The following is a 16,844-nucleotide window of genomic DNA, read 5'->3' on the forward strand; positions in this document are numbered from 1 at the left end:
TTGAAATTATATAATGTGGTCAAATTTGACGCTTAAAGCTAGCATCAAGCGTCAGCATGAAATCGCACCTTAAGACTATTGCATTCAGCATTCCATTTTTATTGCTTGAATTTGGAAAAGTGTACTTTTTATCAGCTATTCCACCTAGAGAGCATACCGTTAACGCTTATTATATATGGTAATAATTTTATAATAAATAAATTTTATAATAATCTTATTCTTAATACTCTGCATTTGTCTCTTTCTCTCGAAACTTAGTTTTTTGAAGGTTTCACTTTTAACACGTGTGATCTGTACACAGGTTTCATTTTATTTATTTTTTTGTTTTATTTTGTTTGTTTGTTTGTTTGTTTGTTTGTTTGTTTGTTTGTTTGTTTGTTTGTTTGTTTGTTTGTTTGTTTGTTTAAATACGCTGTCGATCTTAGTGAAAGAAAAAATTCTATTCAGAGATTACAAATATTATAATATAATATAATTATAATATAATTAAAATTTAATATACTTAAAATATAATTATAATATAATTATAATATAATATAATATGATTATAATATAATTATAATATAATATAATATAATAAACATAATAATTCTGGAGGGCAATAAAATCCCAATCAATCTTAAGAGTTTTCGAAACATATTGGTGGGAAACAAACGTTTGTAGAGTGTCGAACCCTTTGAGTGATCTTGGACATTGTCTCTTACGTTAAAATGTTATTGTTATCAGGAGTTTTCGTTCATATCTGTATAAAGTGCTTTATGTAAGATAATACCAACACGATGAGGCGCTGCTTGAGAAATAAAAACACTGAACCACTAAAAATCACTAACCGTAAAGTTAACTCGTTGGTCAAGTGGTTAAAACTTCAATTATATATGTCAAATAGTTGATAACTTTTTAATAAATAAAATTAAAAGTTCGACGAACTAGAAACAGGGTAAACGAAGTAATGTGACAGATCAAACGCGATTACTGGGAAAAATTATCAGCTGGCATGGAACACGATCTATACGGAGCACAAAAGAAATTATGGAACATGCTAAGAAACCGAAAGAAACATGTAAACGAATACGTACAGATCGCTAGAATCACAACAGACGAATGGAAAAAAGATTTCTCAGAGCTGTACAGAAACGGGACGAAGAAAACTAATAATATACGCATAGAAGAGGAAGAAGAAAAATCACATGACTAAACCATCAACACTGAAGAAGTTTATAGAACAAGGGATAAATTAAAAAACCGAAAAACTCCAGGTACAAATGAGATTAAAAATGAACTAATCAAATATGGAGGAAATGCACTAACAGAGAAATTAAGTATCCTCTTCGACAAAATATTAACCCTTTCGCTACGGGGCGGATCTCCGCCGCGGTACTCCCGCAGTACGACGCTCTACACCGAAACAGTGCACGGTGCACGCAACGTTCGAGCCGGTGTCGTAAGACTGATGATCGAGGCATTTGGTTTATTATTGAAGCCCGTAAAAAACAAATGATGCAAAACGAAAGACTCACGCGGCATGTCTAGAGTGAGATACTCTGTGCATAGCAACTGCAGGCGCTTATCATATATACAATTACGCGACATCTTTAGCGGGAGCGACTATAGCCGCTCGTAGTATCTCAGCGACATCACATGGAAAGCGACTATAGTCGCCCGTAGTACCTGAGTGGCATCACATGGAGAGCGACTATAGTCGCTCGTAGTAGCGAAAGGGTTAAATGAAAAAAAAGTACACGTGCAGTGGAAAGAGCGTATAAACTTACCTATATTCAAAAAAGGGTCAAAGACAGATATAAAGTACTACCGCTGAATTAGTCCTTAAAGTGCAGTACAGAAGTTGATGACAAAAATCCTGGCAAAGGAAATAGAACAGACTGGAATAAGCGAAGAACAACAAGGCTTCCAGCAGAACAGATCCACAATGGACGCAATATTCATACTACGACAAATAGCTGAAAAAGTGATAGAATTAACCAAACTAATATTTATGTGCTTCGTTGACCTCCAGCAAGCGTTTGACAAAGTGAAGCTTGGTGACGTGCTACAGCTCTTAAGAGCCAGAGGAGTGAACGGAAATATAATACATAGAATAAAAGAACTCAACACCCAAAACAGAACAATAATAAGAACAGGTAACATGACAATACATATCCGAATGAATATGACATGACATATCCGAATAACAAGCGAAATCAGACAAGGAGACGGTCTAAGTTCGATCCTTTTAAACCTGATCATTGACGAAATAATCGAGGAGGTGGGAAAAACTGGAGAAGGAGTTAAGCTAGGGAAAAAAAGCTAAAAATTATATGGTACGCCAACGACGCAGTCAACATGTCGGAAGATGAAGATGATTCTAAATGGATGTTATACAAGTTCGATAAAACGGCAGGTAAGCTTAATATGACTATTTTGGTACAAAAGACCGAATCACTCACCATCTTCAAGGAGCTTAGACGATGCAAGTTAGCAATATACAATCAAAGTGTCAACCAAGTGATGCGATTTAAATACCTATTAACGATCATTACGAGCAATAGAATCCTAGAAGAGGAGGTAAGAGATTAAACAATCAAAGCTTCCATAATCTCTGGATACCTTAGGGATATCATATGGAGAAACAAACATATGAGCATCAAAAGCAAGACACGAATATACAAGACTTGCACCAGCCCTGTAATGACTTACTTGGCAGAGACAAGTGCAGAGTTAGCGATAATCAAACGTATCCTAAAAACTACAGAAATAAAGGCGCTATGAGCCACAACAGGGAACTCACTAGAAGACAGAAGAAGGAATAAAGAAATGCGAAAAGAATGTGAGACCCAAGAAGTGATAAGGTGAATAAGAAGGAGGAGAAGAGAGTGGCGAGACCATGTAGACAGAATGGACGACAGTAGGCTCCCGAAAGTGGCAAAAATAGGAAAGATAGGAACGAGACCACCAGGAAGACCTCCAAAACGGTGGTATGAAAGCTGGACATCAATGTCGCAGGAACAACAAACGCCTTGAGTATGACTATACAGAAAAAATATAACAGGACAAAATTCTTATAAAAAGATGAAGAGGAAGAAGGAGAAAATTAGAAGATTATACTTCAGTTTTTATTATCTGAGACTCGTAATAATGAGAAAATAAATGTAAATAGATAATTAGACATAATTGAAGAAAGACATTTTTAAGTATTATTCTACAATTTTTTGTCTAATAGAGAAAAATAAATGTAACATCATATATAATAATTTGAAACAAAGTATTAATAAAATGTTTATTTATTTCTAAATTTTATAAATAAGAATTTTAATAAAATTTTATATTTGAAATAAAAAGTTTTATATTTATATATTGTGACGTTCCGCCACGATTCGCCACCCAAAATTTTTCGCAGTGATTCAAATCCAGTTGCGCGAGACATCATTCCAGTAGTTCACCAAATAACAATAGAAACAATTATAAGTAGTACATATAGAAGAATAATTATTACTCGTAACTCTCGAACATTCGTTCTCTTTATCGAAATAAACTAGTGGAAAGACTGTCCCGTGCAAAGCACAAGTCGGAACCATAGAAACATTCCTTGAAGAATCTCTTCCTGGAAGAATAAATACCGGTTTATACATTAAAATCTGACACTACTCCAAGATTTTCCATGGCATCAGTAATATTTACTGCTGAACCCCTAACTTCCTTTAACCAACGTTTAAGGACAATCAAAGAGTAAATAAATGTTAAAGGAAAAGGGTCAAGTTCGAGACTCGCTATGTAACCAACTAAAAGGTGTTAATAGCAATCGATATGTTCCGATTTTCTCGCGTGGGCCCACTAATAAAAAAAAGGGGAGATCTCCCCGGAAATTCCTCCACCTTCGCAAGCCTCTCATAAAATCACCACCTATAACGCAGGTAGGCAACCCTTACCTGCATCCTGGGAATGACCGTCCCCCTTGCAACCGAATGTTAACCCCCTCAAGTCATAAAACCTTTTCCCGCGACTGAGTGCCGCCAGGCTAGGAGATGCTGGTAAAGGCCACGTAGGCCCAACGAAATGTTACTCTGTAGAACCTTCTAGAATCAAGGATAATTCTTAAATACCTTCGCGTCGAGACAATGTAATTTGCGATATTATGCGCCTGATTGAATATATGTAATTAAGGATACCTTAGGATAAAGTATAAATAATTAATTTCTAGAATTGCGCCAAGTACGTAGCTAATCGAAGAATAATATAATACAAACGTTCGAGAATAACGAATTCATGGTTAATTAAGTATTAACGAGATGTAAACGAGAATAATTGTCGTATATATAAACGTATAATAAGCATAAGAAAGATGTTAACACACGAGTAGTAAGCTACGAGGTTATATGTATATGTAAGAAAATGTTAGATATATAAATGTATTTGTAGTCCATGCAGACAAGAGAATTTTCTCGAACGAGGATGCCCGGGACGCTTGGGCCAGCTAGGACTCCACGAAGGATTTTCGGGGGCTATATAAGCCAGAGTTCATCGCCCCCGCAGTCACTTACGGTTCACACGTCACTTACGGTTTTCATTCACTTATAGTTTTTCAGTAACTTACGGTTTTAACTTGCCACTTACGTTTTATTTCAACATTTATAAATTCAGTTAGTCATTTTGATACTTATAATCTAACTTATAGTTTAGCTTCGATTTATATTTGGACGTCAACTACTAGCTATCAGCTATTCAATATTTAAATAATTAACTTCGGGTCTTTGAGTGTCTCAACCCCGTTAGAAAGAAACCAGCCCAAGCCTCCCGTGCAATCTCGGAAGCAACCAGCAACTGTACTAAATACTGTAAGTCACCAATCATTTTCATTATCATTAAATTGTTGTCAAACCAGAGCTGCGGTCCTCTAATCTTCCCACTTACTTCAAAACCTTCCTCAATCCACCCTCTTACCGTACGCTTTTTGCCAGATTATATCACTATTTTAAACGAGAAACGAACCAGCCTGGTCCCGGTTAAACTCGGTGAAAGAAGAGTGACCACAACAGGCATTACAATTACTACTTAACTTACTTCGTCCTCTAGGACGTAACAATATATATACAGTAGAGCCTGTTTTTGTGCGGTCCTTTTTTATGCGATTTTTTTTGTGGGATCTTTTTTTTATGCAATTTTTTTGTGCGATTCTTTTTATGCGCTATATGAATTTCAGCGGCGTTAGCACCAGTTTAATGTTTCCTATCAGTGTACATATACATGCATGGACAAATCCTAACTACGTGATCTCCTTGACGATAATGGAACTTTATACAATCACTGGATCAGGGCATAATCGCAAATTTTAAGAAACATTATCTCAAATTAACTTTTAGCTACATTCTGAAAAAATTAGAGAACGATGAATTAGGCCTGACTGAAGTTTAGAAAAAATTCTCAATTTTAAACTGCATAAACTATATTACTACAGCAGTTGGTCAAATAAAACAACACACATTAAATTTGTGCTGGAAAGCGATCTGGCCTGAATGTGTAATTAATCGAAATGTAACCGAAAACGTGTCCACGTTATTATCTGAAATTACTGCATTCGCACATAACATCAGCGGAGAGGGCTTTGATACTTTCGGCGAAAATGATCTTGACGAAGTGATTAAGGATGAAACTGTCAATGATAGTGACATTATCAATAATTTGATAGATTATGAGGTCGGACAAGAAGAACCAGAATCTATTACAGCCGATAAATTATATGCAGGAATCCGGATTTCTAAAAAATTGGGAACGCATTTTCTTAAAATCGATACTAATTCTTAAAAAAGCTTGAAATTCCAAAAAAATAGCTAAGATCATGCATTTCTTGCTATCGTGCCTATAGTCACCCGCTCCAAAAATGGAACCAAATGTTAAGATAAATGGTATCGCTTCGTGTATTGTTAATTGTATTGTTGAATTAAAAATATATCCATGGAAAAATTATGAACACAAATCATTTTGTTTCTAAAAGTAATGTCACAAAGCCGTTTTTGAGACAAAAGTCTTGGCTCCGAATGCTAAAGACTGCGCGCGCTTAATGTTCCCACTTTCGGTACGGCGCTCCGTTCTAGACGAGGTACTCCGCGGCGAGGCCCACCGTAGCGAAAGGGTTAAGGAGGGGATGAGCTATAAGAAGCGAAGGATTTTCATTTCCGACATTCAAACAAAAGTTTTACTTCAGTTCGGGTCGTCTGATAACTTTCCAACGGATATACTTCGGGCTTTTATGATCATTTAGTATTATTATAAAAGTAACTAGAAGACAATTACACAGTAAAAATGGCACGTTCAGGATTTCAATTGATTCAGTATTTTGCAGTATTTATTCTGTTTTTAAATGATTGTTCAGCAAATGGAACAAAAGAATGGAGTACATTGCCAGTTTATGGGATGCTAGCAAACGCAGAACTATTAAATTCAACTAAATGTGGCAAGGAACTCACTGAATTTCGACAAGCCATTGATAAGCGTATATTATGGAGCTTAAGAGGTACGTGAAAGTTATGAAATATAATTTCTATTACTAGAGATTTGAAATATTATTGAAGAAAATAATTATTCATCTCATTATAAACAATATATTTAGAATGAATATTTTATTCAAACAACAATGTACAATAACGGCCATATATTTACGTTAACCTACCAAGATCGTATTGAAATCGTTGTATATATGTTCATTCAAGAGACATACAAAAACAAATTTAAATTTTTATAAGTCCCTAGCGTACGTTATTAAATGAAAAAACAAAGGATTCTTAATTGTTCATATTTAGATAATTTTTAATATTTTTCTATTCTTAAGTAAAATTTCTTGCAGACACATACATACGTACATACGGAAATATTTATATTTTTATAGATATTTTCAACTTAAATTAACTCAAATTAAATTAATATGATAATTATTTCATAGCTAAACCCTTATTTCTTAAAACCTCGGCACACTTACGTTCCATAGTTTCGATAAGTCAAACGCATCGACTAACTGGTATTAAAGACCAAGCTTCTTTAACTATGGCATACAATTCGTTAATATTTTCTAGCTTTGTTTTTTTACATGTTTGTCCACATCAATTAATAACATTTTAATGGAGTTTAATTCCGGAGATTGTTCTAGCAACTTCATTAAACTAATATTTTATTACACTTAAAAGAGATTTTACAACACGTACAGTGTTTTTCTGATCATTATTCGCTTGATAAATCCAATCATACGTCATATACTCCTCAGCAAATGGTACTAACTGATTCTTTAATATATTTAGAAAAATAAATTTGTCCATAATACCTTCGACGTGGTGAATAGGGCCCGTACCGTTTATAATCATTGCACCCCGTACCAATACCGAATCACCGCCACCTTTTACAGTAGGTCTTAAACAATATTTCTTATATTCTTCACTTCTCCGACGTCTAACATACACTTTCTCGTCAGAACTTAATTAAATAAACTTGGATTCGTCCGTAAGTATAACTTTGGACCATTGTTCGAGTGTCCAATAAATATGCTCTTTTTCGAAGGAAATCCAGGCCCTGCAATTCTTTTCTGGTATAAATGGTTTTCTACTGGTAACACGCCCATTTAATGGAAATTCATTCAGTCGTCGTTGAACAGTCCTTACACTTATTTTAGTATGTAAATTTGCAGTCATCTCTCTGTGTATATCGACTGCAGTTTTAAATCTATCACCTTCAAAGAGACGATGAACTTTTTGATCCGTTCTTCTATCATTTTTTTGAAGTCTTGACTTACAAGGAGTGTTGTCCGATGTACCATTATGTTCAATATATTTGATTGCTTAGTGACACGCCATAACTGACAGCTCAAATTCTGCAAATATTTGTCGATATGATTTTTTACTTTTGCGAAAACGTTGTACTAATCGTCGTTGTTCTAGCGCTATATTTTATAGCTTACTCATTGCGAAAAACTTTATATCACGTCTTACTTATTCAAATTGTCGATGAAAACTAAAAATTACTGTTTATATTCTCAAAATAGCGCATTAAATACGACAAATCTCTATGTACGTAAGTAGTTGTCCGCTACGAAATCTATACATCGGAGTACAATGTTTAAAAACTGCTTTATTTTTTGGAATTCATAAAAACGCTTTTGTTGATAGATACTTAACGATCGAAACTTCTTAGGAATAAAACATATAATCAGATAGATAAGTATGAAAGAAACATAAGAAAGTTTAAAAGTTAAAATGTACAGTGTACGTAAGTATACTGCCGCCTCTGTATATATGAGTATATGTTTGGTTATTATAAATTTTAGGCAGCAGAAATTGTAAGAATTCTAGCATCGATTGTAACAAACTAAACAAAATAAATACACAATATTATATTGTTTACATTTATATAATGTCAGTAAATTAAAATAATAAAAACATTTTAAGAATTAATATTAACAATATAAACAACTTTAGGAAGAAAATTTTTTGATTTTGTATAAAATTTTAGCTATGTTTTTTGCAAATGTACTTGCTGGTACTAAGATGAAATTTTCTAAAAAAACACGTAATAGAAAGTAAACAAAGTTGTAATAATTTTATAAAACTCTATATAAAAAAAAGAATTCATTTAAAATTGAGTTTATTTGCGACCACTTTACTGGTTTTATCATCCTAACAGGCAAATCAAAATTAAATTTGATAACTAAACGGATGATTTTTATATTTTATTTTTGTTTTGTCAAGTAATCGACGCAAGCGGCAGACCCACATCTGGATTCATTTTCGGAAATAATTATTGGTTCGGTAGTAAAGACCAGTGCGAAGATGTAAAAAATAGAAATCCCTTAAGTTTATCGACAGAAGTACTACAAAATAATTCGAAATATCGTCCCATCAAAGATGAATTTCCACCTTTCGAAGTGAAATATTTTGTCGCTAATATTCGACATAATAGCACTATGCAATATCACATTGTAGTAGATAACGAAGTAAGTTTCTATTAAAAATTAAATATAAGTGATTTTAGAAATTCAATCAAGTCTTTTTATTTTCTTTTATAGGACTTAATAGTATTAGGTATGTGTTTGCCAGCATCATGTTCGAAGGATCAACTTTTTACTCTATTAGAAATCTCCTTAAAAGATGGGACTATTCTTCAAGACGAACTATATTTAGCCCACTTTTTATTGGTTGAAGTCAGAGATCTAATCGATGACTTTGAATGGTTGTCAAGTGGAAGATTTATTATAATGGCGTATGTAAACAATTCTTTTATATTATACAAAAGTCCCTCATAAAATATACAATATACTTATATTTTTTATATTACTTCTCTTTTTAGTGTAATAGTTGCAAGTACAATCCTATTAATGATAATAGGAACGAGCTATGATGTTCTGATATATCAAGTAAGTTTAAAAAAAGATAAACAATGCGTTCAGGAACCTAAAAATGGAAAGTCTCTTACTATAGGTAAATTTATTTAATAATTTTTAACCCTTTCGTTATAATATATTAAAGCGTAAATATTGAAAGTAAACACTGAAAAATATGTATTAGTAGTACTTGTATTTACTCGGTCATGTATGTGTATATTTTCTTGTGGAAACGCGTGAACGTTTAAATTTAAATTGAGTAAGCTCCGAACTGGCGTTTACTCAGGAGTGTGCCTAACCATTCTCCTCTTCCCACGTTTTTAACCAACAGGTTATGGGCCCAGAGCTCTCTGTACTTAATCAAGAAGACGAAGACGAAATCGGAAATTTTTGAGAAATAGTGAGAGTGAGACTGAAAGTAGTGATTCTGAACTAGACATAATGTCTGAACCAAGAGTTTACCATATTCACCGTTTCAACGGTCAAAATTATCAATTATGGAAACGGCAGATGGAAATTTATATGGTTGAAAACAAATTGAAGAAATACATTGATGGATCTACACCGAAGCCTACTACTGCCATCGACATACCAGCTTGGGAATCGAAGGACGCTGAAGCGCAAGCTTTTCTCATGCGTGGTCTTGAATTGGAGCAGCTACGTTTTCTAACGGATTGTCATACAGCGGCTAGTATGTGGGCACGTTTACGAATGATTCATGCTGAGAAAAGCGACCAATCTATACAGGTACTATTAAATCAATTTATTAATGCAAAAATGGAGCCAAATGAAAGTATGGCTGATCACATTGCAAAAATTGTATCTCTCGCGCAAAGACTTAGAGATATGAATATGGAACAAAAATCGCCTGTAGTTATTGCCAAAATTTTATCGAGTTTACCATCGAAATTTGATAATGTACGCACTGCTTGGTACGCTGTTCCGAAAGATAAACAAACTATCGAAACTCTAACGGATCACCTTGTAAATGAAGAGTTGCTTTTGAATATGCGTAAACAAGAGGATGTAAACGACATTTCTCAAGAAGTGTATTTAACGCGTGGTAAATATAATCATAATAATGCTAGAAAATTTTTTCAAAACAATTCTAAACGTGCTAGCATAAATAATAATAATAATAATACTGAGAAAAATTCGAATTCAAATGATAACGTAAAACGTGGAAAATGTCATTTTTGTGGAATACCGGGTCATTATGCACGCGATTGTCGTAAAAAGAAGGCGTATTTAGAAAATAAAAATTCTTTTAAAAATTCGAATAAAAATCAATCACTAGTTGCCGAAACAAAGTCAAACCAGAGTGATACGTTTCTTTTTAATGTAGAATGCGTTAATGCTGAAATCGAATCTAATGTAAAAGAGATATGGTTCGCTGACTCAGGAGCGACTGAGCATATTTGTATTAGGCGCGATTGGTATACAAAATATATTCCGTTTAAAGATGATAATTAAAAAGTTCGAGTTGGTAATGGAAATTTAGTAAGTGCGTATGGAACTGGAGATATTAATGTAAATGTTAAAAATTCTGATGGTCGTGTAGATACTTATACTATTGCTAATGTTTGGTATGCGCCTGGAATTCATAAAAATTTAATTTCTATTGGTCGTGTATGTGAAAAAGGTTTTGCTGTTGTTCATGAACCAGGTGGTAAAGAAATTGCATTCTATAAAAATGGTAAATTAATTGTTAACGGTTCAAGGCAACATGGTGAATTATATAAATTAAATTTACTACCATCAGTTAAAATTAGTCAGGCAAATGTAATTGTTAATGGTACTTTGATGGATTGGCATGAAAAATTAGGCCACGTAAATTTTCAAACTTTGCGTCAAATGATTTCTAGTTCATGTGTAGATGACATGAAAGTAACAGATTTGAATGTAGAAAATCCATTCTGTAAAGGCTGTGTTTTTGGTAAACAACACAGAAATTCTTTTCCACAAGGCGAGGCTGTCAGAGCCAAATATCCAGGTGAACTATTTCATGCTGACCTCTGTGGTAAAATGAGTACGAGTTCAATTGGTGGTTCCAATTATTTTCTATTATTGAAAGATGATTTCTCAAGGTTCTGTTATGTATACTTTTTAAAAGAGAAAAATAATGTTCTTGAAGCCCTACGAAAATTTATCACAGATATGCAAGCTGATAGTTCTAGAAGTAAATTGTTCAATAAAACGTATGAAAAAGATCCTTCTTATAAAGTTATTAAAAGACTAAGAACTGACTGTGGAAAAGAATTTTGTAATGACGCGGTTGATACTTTCTTACTCCAAAATGGTATAAAACATGAATTAACAACACCTAGAACTCCTGAACAGAATGGATATATCGAAAGACAAAATCGAACTATTATTGAATGTGCGAAGAGTATGTTACATGCTAGAAATATACCACTGTATTTGTGGGCTGAAGCTACTGCGACAGCCGTGTATGTAAAGAATAGAACGGCTACTAATACTTTGAAAGGAAAAACACCGTACGAGTTTTGGTTTGGAGAGAAACCTTCCGTCGGTCATTTAAAAATATTTGGTAGTGATTGTTATGTACATATTTCAAAGGACGTTCGAACTAAGTGGGAGAAAAATTCTGTTAAAATGATGATGATTGGATATAGTGATGGCAGTAAGGCTTACAAAGTGTACGATCCAGTTTCCAGAAAAAGTTTTGTTAGACGAGATGTTATATTTGACGAAAAGTTTAACCAAAATGATACTATTATAATTCAGGAAAATTCGCAAAATGAAATTGATGATCAGAATGATGATGTTTTTGAGAACGTTGATAATCAGAAAGAAAAACCAAAAAGAAGAAATCCAAGGGAACCTATCCCAAGAGAACCTTACCCGTTTAGATCACGTGCAATCAGTGCACCTTCTGAACAAACGTTCGCTAAAAATGAAGCTGAATTAAAAATTGCAGAAGCCTTACTCTCAGTCTGTGAGCCACAAACTTTGTATGAAGCGATAGAATCATATGATGCATCTCAATGGATCGCAGCAATTAATGAAGAGCTACAATCTCTTGAAGAGAATAAAACTTGGATTCTAGTACAACGTCCTGAAAACAAAAATGTAATATCCAATCGCTGGATTTTTAAACGAAAATATTTAGCTAATGGTGAAGTTGATAAATATAAAGCACGTTTAGTAGTTAGAGGGTTTTCACAAAAAGAAGGCGTTGATTTTTATGAAGTTTTTGCCCCTGTTGTAAAATATGATACTGTAAGAACTATATTATCAATTGTTGCTGTAAATGATTTACACATGAAACAATTCGATGTGAAAACCGCTTTTTTGTATGGCAAACTCGAAGAGACTATTTACATGGAACAACCTTTCGGTTTCGAAGTAGATGATAGAGTTTGTCTCTTAAAGAAAAGTCTCTATGGTTTAAAACAGGCTCCTAGGCAATGGAATAAAATGATAAATAAATTTTTCACCGACTATGGTCTAAAACAATCACACGCAGATCCATGTTTATATTATTTAATAAATGATGAAATTATTTTGTATGTAATCCTATATGTTGATGATGGAATAACTTGTTGTATTAATGAAACTAAAATGAATGATTTATTGAAACAAATGAGCGATTCATTTAAGATTAAAATATCAGAGGCTGAATGTTTCGTTGGTATACAAATAGAAAGAGACAGACAACAGAGAATGTTAAAAATGTTTCAAAGCGCATACGCTACTAAAATTCTAGAAAAATTTAGACATTCTGATTGTAATCCTCTTTCTATTCCAGCAGATCCTGGTGTTAAATTTCGTAAAAGTATTGAAAATTTATATGATGAAAATTCAGAAGTTTTTCCATATCAACAAGCAATTGGCTCTCTGATGTTTCTTATGACTGGTACAAGACCGGACTTAGCTTATATTATAAGTTTGTTGAGTCAATTTTCTAACATGCCAGATCGAAGTCACTGGAATGGTGTAAAACATGTATTACGTTATATTAAAGGAACAATTGATCATGGTATAATTTTTGGACGTATAAATGACGGAAATCTTATTGCATACAGTGATTCCAATTGGGCAGGAGATTTAAATGATAGAATTAGTACGACTGGATGGTTATGTTTATTGAATGGAGGACCCGTAGCTTGGTCGTCACGTAAACAGTCGACTGTTGCGCTTTCTACAACAGAAGCAGAGTTTATAGCTCTATGTTCAGTAACAAAAGAAGTGATTTGGTTAAGAAAGTTATTAAATGAATTAAAATTGAGTCAAAATTTACCTACTACTGTTTACTGTGACAACCAACCTGCTATCCGTTTAGTTCAAAATCCTGCAGCGAGTAATAGATCAAGACATATCGAAACACAATTTTTCTATACTTGCGAAAAGGAAAGAAATGAAGAGATCAAAGTTACATATATTCCAACAAACGAACAATTAGCTGATCCGTTTACTAAGGCATTGCCTCGAAAGAAATTTTGTTATTTCATGTATGAAAGTGGAATCACAAATTCATTTAAATAATCATTGTATTTAAAATATAACATTTTTTCATTGAGTGGGAGTATTGAAAGTAAACACTGAAAAATATGTATTAGTAGTACTTGTATTTACTCGGTCATGTATGTGTATATTTTCTTGTGGAAACGCGTGAACGTTTAAATTTAAATTGAGTAAGCTCCGAACTGTCGTTTACTCAGGAGTGTGCCTAACCATTCTCCTCTTCCCACGTTTTTAACCAACAGTAAATGTTTTTCTATACAAAATCCTTTGTACGTACTCTACCATAGGATGAGGTACAACTCTAACATTTTTCTTTAATTCATACGAAGTATTTGCATCAGTAAGATATGTGTATTGGTAACTAGTAACAAAAGGGTTATAATAGTTTATCCTTTTAGATAAACAGATAATTATTTAATATCATAATATTAATGTTTTTAGAAGATCCAAAAACTCTAAACGATGATAACAAGGATGAAATAAAAAAATTCAAATACCAAAGTTTTATATGGAAATTTTTCTTGGCTTTTTCCGTATATTCAAACACTAAAATAATATTTAAAACAAATTCTGAGGATACAGATGTTCCGGTTATACATGGATTAAGATCTCTTACAATGATATGGATTATCATTATACATATATTTCTTTTTTCGAGGGATTTTTACGGTAAATTACTAATGAATATGATTGAATTTGATTTATATTAATATAAAAGATTTCATTTAAATTTAATACGATTATCTTCATTATTTTATTTTTAATCTTTTATGTTTATTCAAAGACAATGAACCATATTTTCTAAGAAGTTCGGAGAATTTCATCCAACAATTGATATTTAATGGGAGCCTTGCAGTTGATACATTTTTATGTTTTGGTGCTTTTCTGGTCACTTACTTGTATTTAAAGAGAGACATGGGCAAGAGTATACGTAGTAAACCGTATAATTATTTAAAAATTATCCAATTATATTTTCTCGCTCTCCTGAAAAGATTTATAAGGTAAGACAATTCTTGTTAATGCTACATTTTAGTGTATTAAATTATATTTACATCTAATTCCGAAAATCACAAGTATATTATTAGCCTAAATTTGAAATATAATAATTTAAAATATATCTCATTTATTTATCGCTACTTTTATGTTGTAGATTGACACCTACATTCATGGCTATAATCGGATTACTGCAAATAAATATGATGCGAAACAGAAACACTTCCCTTTTTCCTATAACGGAACGGAACTTCCAAACTTGTGAAAAAAATTGGTGGAGAAATCTTCTTTATATTCAAAATTTCTTTAGTGTAGAGGATATGGTATGAAAAATTTCAATAATTTAAGTAAAAATTTATTATATTAGGTATAACATTTCTTATGAACATTAATCTCTCCAGTGTATGAATTGGAGCTGGTACTTGGCAATCGACACGCAATACTACATGATTTTAATTTTCCTGTTATTTTTATCTTCAATGTAAATATCTTCACTTTGTAATTAACATATTTGTGTATAAAAAAAATATAAAACCTCAGACTATCTTAATAACATTAATAAACCAAATTTTATTTCAGGTACTTCACAGTAGCAGCCGGTTTATTGGGTCTTATGTTTACATCATCGTTAATCGCTACTGGAGTTGTAGCATACATTTATGATTGGGAACCAGCGTAGATATCAATATTAATGATTATACATATAAAAAAATTGAACACTTACATTATTAGCGACTTAAATATTAGTTGACTGTGTAATAACTCGTATATACAACTAGCCGATGAATTAATTGTACTATTCTGCAATTAATATGCAAAAGCGAATTTTAATTAAATCATACTCTTTTCAAAATAAGCTGTAATGAAAGTGTTATTTCATCAAATAAATAAGCGTTTTATTGATTTATAGATTGGACAAAGAATTCCGTCTTGTAACAATGGTGTACTATTCACCATTGACTAGAATAGGACCTTATTTTGTTGGTGCGATCACTGCTTATATTGTTTTTAAATTAAATAATACATTACATTTGAAAAAGGTAAGCGAATTATACTAATCGTCTCTTTCTTCAACAATTTTTTATCATTAAATATACTTATCGATGATATTATTGTTTACTCTAATATGAATAATTGATTTTAGAAAACGATATTATTATTTTGGTTACTCGGCAGTATGTGCAATATATTGGCAATGTTTGGATTATATCCGAACAGAATATCAGGTTTAACTGCTGCTGTTTATACTGCTCTTAACCGAACAGTATGGTCAATTGGTATTTCATGGATAATTATAGCATGTTCTACAGATAATGGAGGTATAAATAAAAATATAATTCGATTCGTTTTATTTGGATATTATTACTTTGTAATCGTTATTAATTAAATCATTTTATATTTTAGGTATAGTTAAAAGTATTCTATGCTGGAAATGTTGGATTCCGTTGAGCAGATTGAGCTACTCAGCATATCTTTTAAATCCATTTCTTATACTTTCTTTTAACTTTTTAAGTAAAAGTACCGTCCATTTTGATAATCTAGCAAACGTATGTATTATTTTTTCTTGTTTCATCATTTTGATAGATTAATATGAATTTTAATTAAATATCATTATATTGTTTTGTTTTCTTTTATAGGCAATTACTGGTTTAGGAATCGTTATTGTAACATACATATGTTCTTACATCGTTTCATTGATGTTTGAAATGCCGTACGTTTTCTTGTTGAGGGAGTGGAGTAATTATTCGAACAAGAGAAAATGATTCGTTTTTTTTACTTTTTCGTTAGTATTTTCACATCGCAAGATCAGGAAAAAATTACAATCATTAGTGTAATACGTAGCTTATTTTAATCCATTCTTTATATTTTAGTTACTGAGTCTGTTTTGTTAGTTGATAAGTTTATGTTAGTTATGAAATGTGTGTTCAGTTTTTAATATATTAAATTATTATTTAGTGTAATTAATATTTTTAATTGACTAATATAGGATAATTTTTTCTGTAAATAC

At 32.3% G+C, this 16,844-nt stretch overlaps 2 protein-coding genes across 6 annotated transcripts in view; one reads left to right on the plus strand and one right to left on the minus strand.

Moving 5' to 3' along the window:
• The window catches only part of LOC107072743 (basic helix-loop-helix ARNT-like protein 1), a 141,706-nt gene that overhangs the window by 82,875 nt on the left and 41,987 nt on the right, over positions 1-16,844 (minus strand). The gene's annotated exons all lie outside the window — the stretch shown is intronic.
• LOC149031097 (nose resistant to fluoxetine protein 6-like) lies at positions 6,137-16,599 on the plus strand. Its single transcript, XM_089176612.1, has 13 exons — positions 6,137-6,505; positions 8,724-8,968; positions 9,041-9,234; positions 9,322-9,452; positions 14,285-14,512; positions 14,628-14,844; positions 14,994-15,159; positions 15,238-15,317; positions 15,416-15,511; positions 15,747-15,876; positions 15,981-16,155; positions 16,241-16,383; positions 16,474-16,599. Exons 1-13 carry the CDS (start codon positions 6,295-6,297, stop codon positions 16,597-16,599), a joined length of 2,142 nt encoding a protein of 713 aa, XP_089032738.1. The 5' UTR covers positions 6,137-6,294.

Source organism: Polistes dominula, unplaced genomic scaffold (genome assembly GCF_049000335.1).
Source record: "Polistes dominula isolate Pdom_NZ unplaced genomic scaffold, Pdom_raw_medaka contig_80, whole genome shotgun sequence".
NCBI lineage: Eukaryota > Metazoa > Arthropoda > Insecta > Hymenoptera > Vespidae > Polistes > Polistes dominula.

What these genes read in the sequence shown, in the direction of transcription:
- LOC149031097 (XM_089176612.1), top strand. Translation starts at nt 6,295, where the DNA reads ATGGCACGTTCAGGATTTCAATTGATTCAGTATTTTGCAGTATTTATT. An exon ending in ACATTGTAGTAGATAACGAA is followed by an intron (nt 8,969 to 9,040) that starts GTAAGTTTCTAT and finishes TTTCTTTTATAG; the next exon opens with GACTTAATAGTATTAGGTAT. An exon ending in CTGTTATTTTTATCTTCAAT is followed by an intron (nt 15,318 to 15,415) that starts GTAAATATCTTC and finishes ATTTTATTTCAG; the next exon opens with GTACTTCACAGTAGCAGCCG.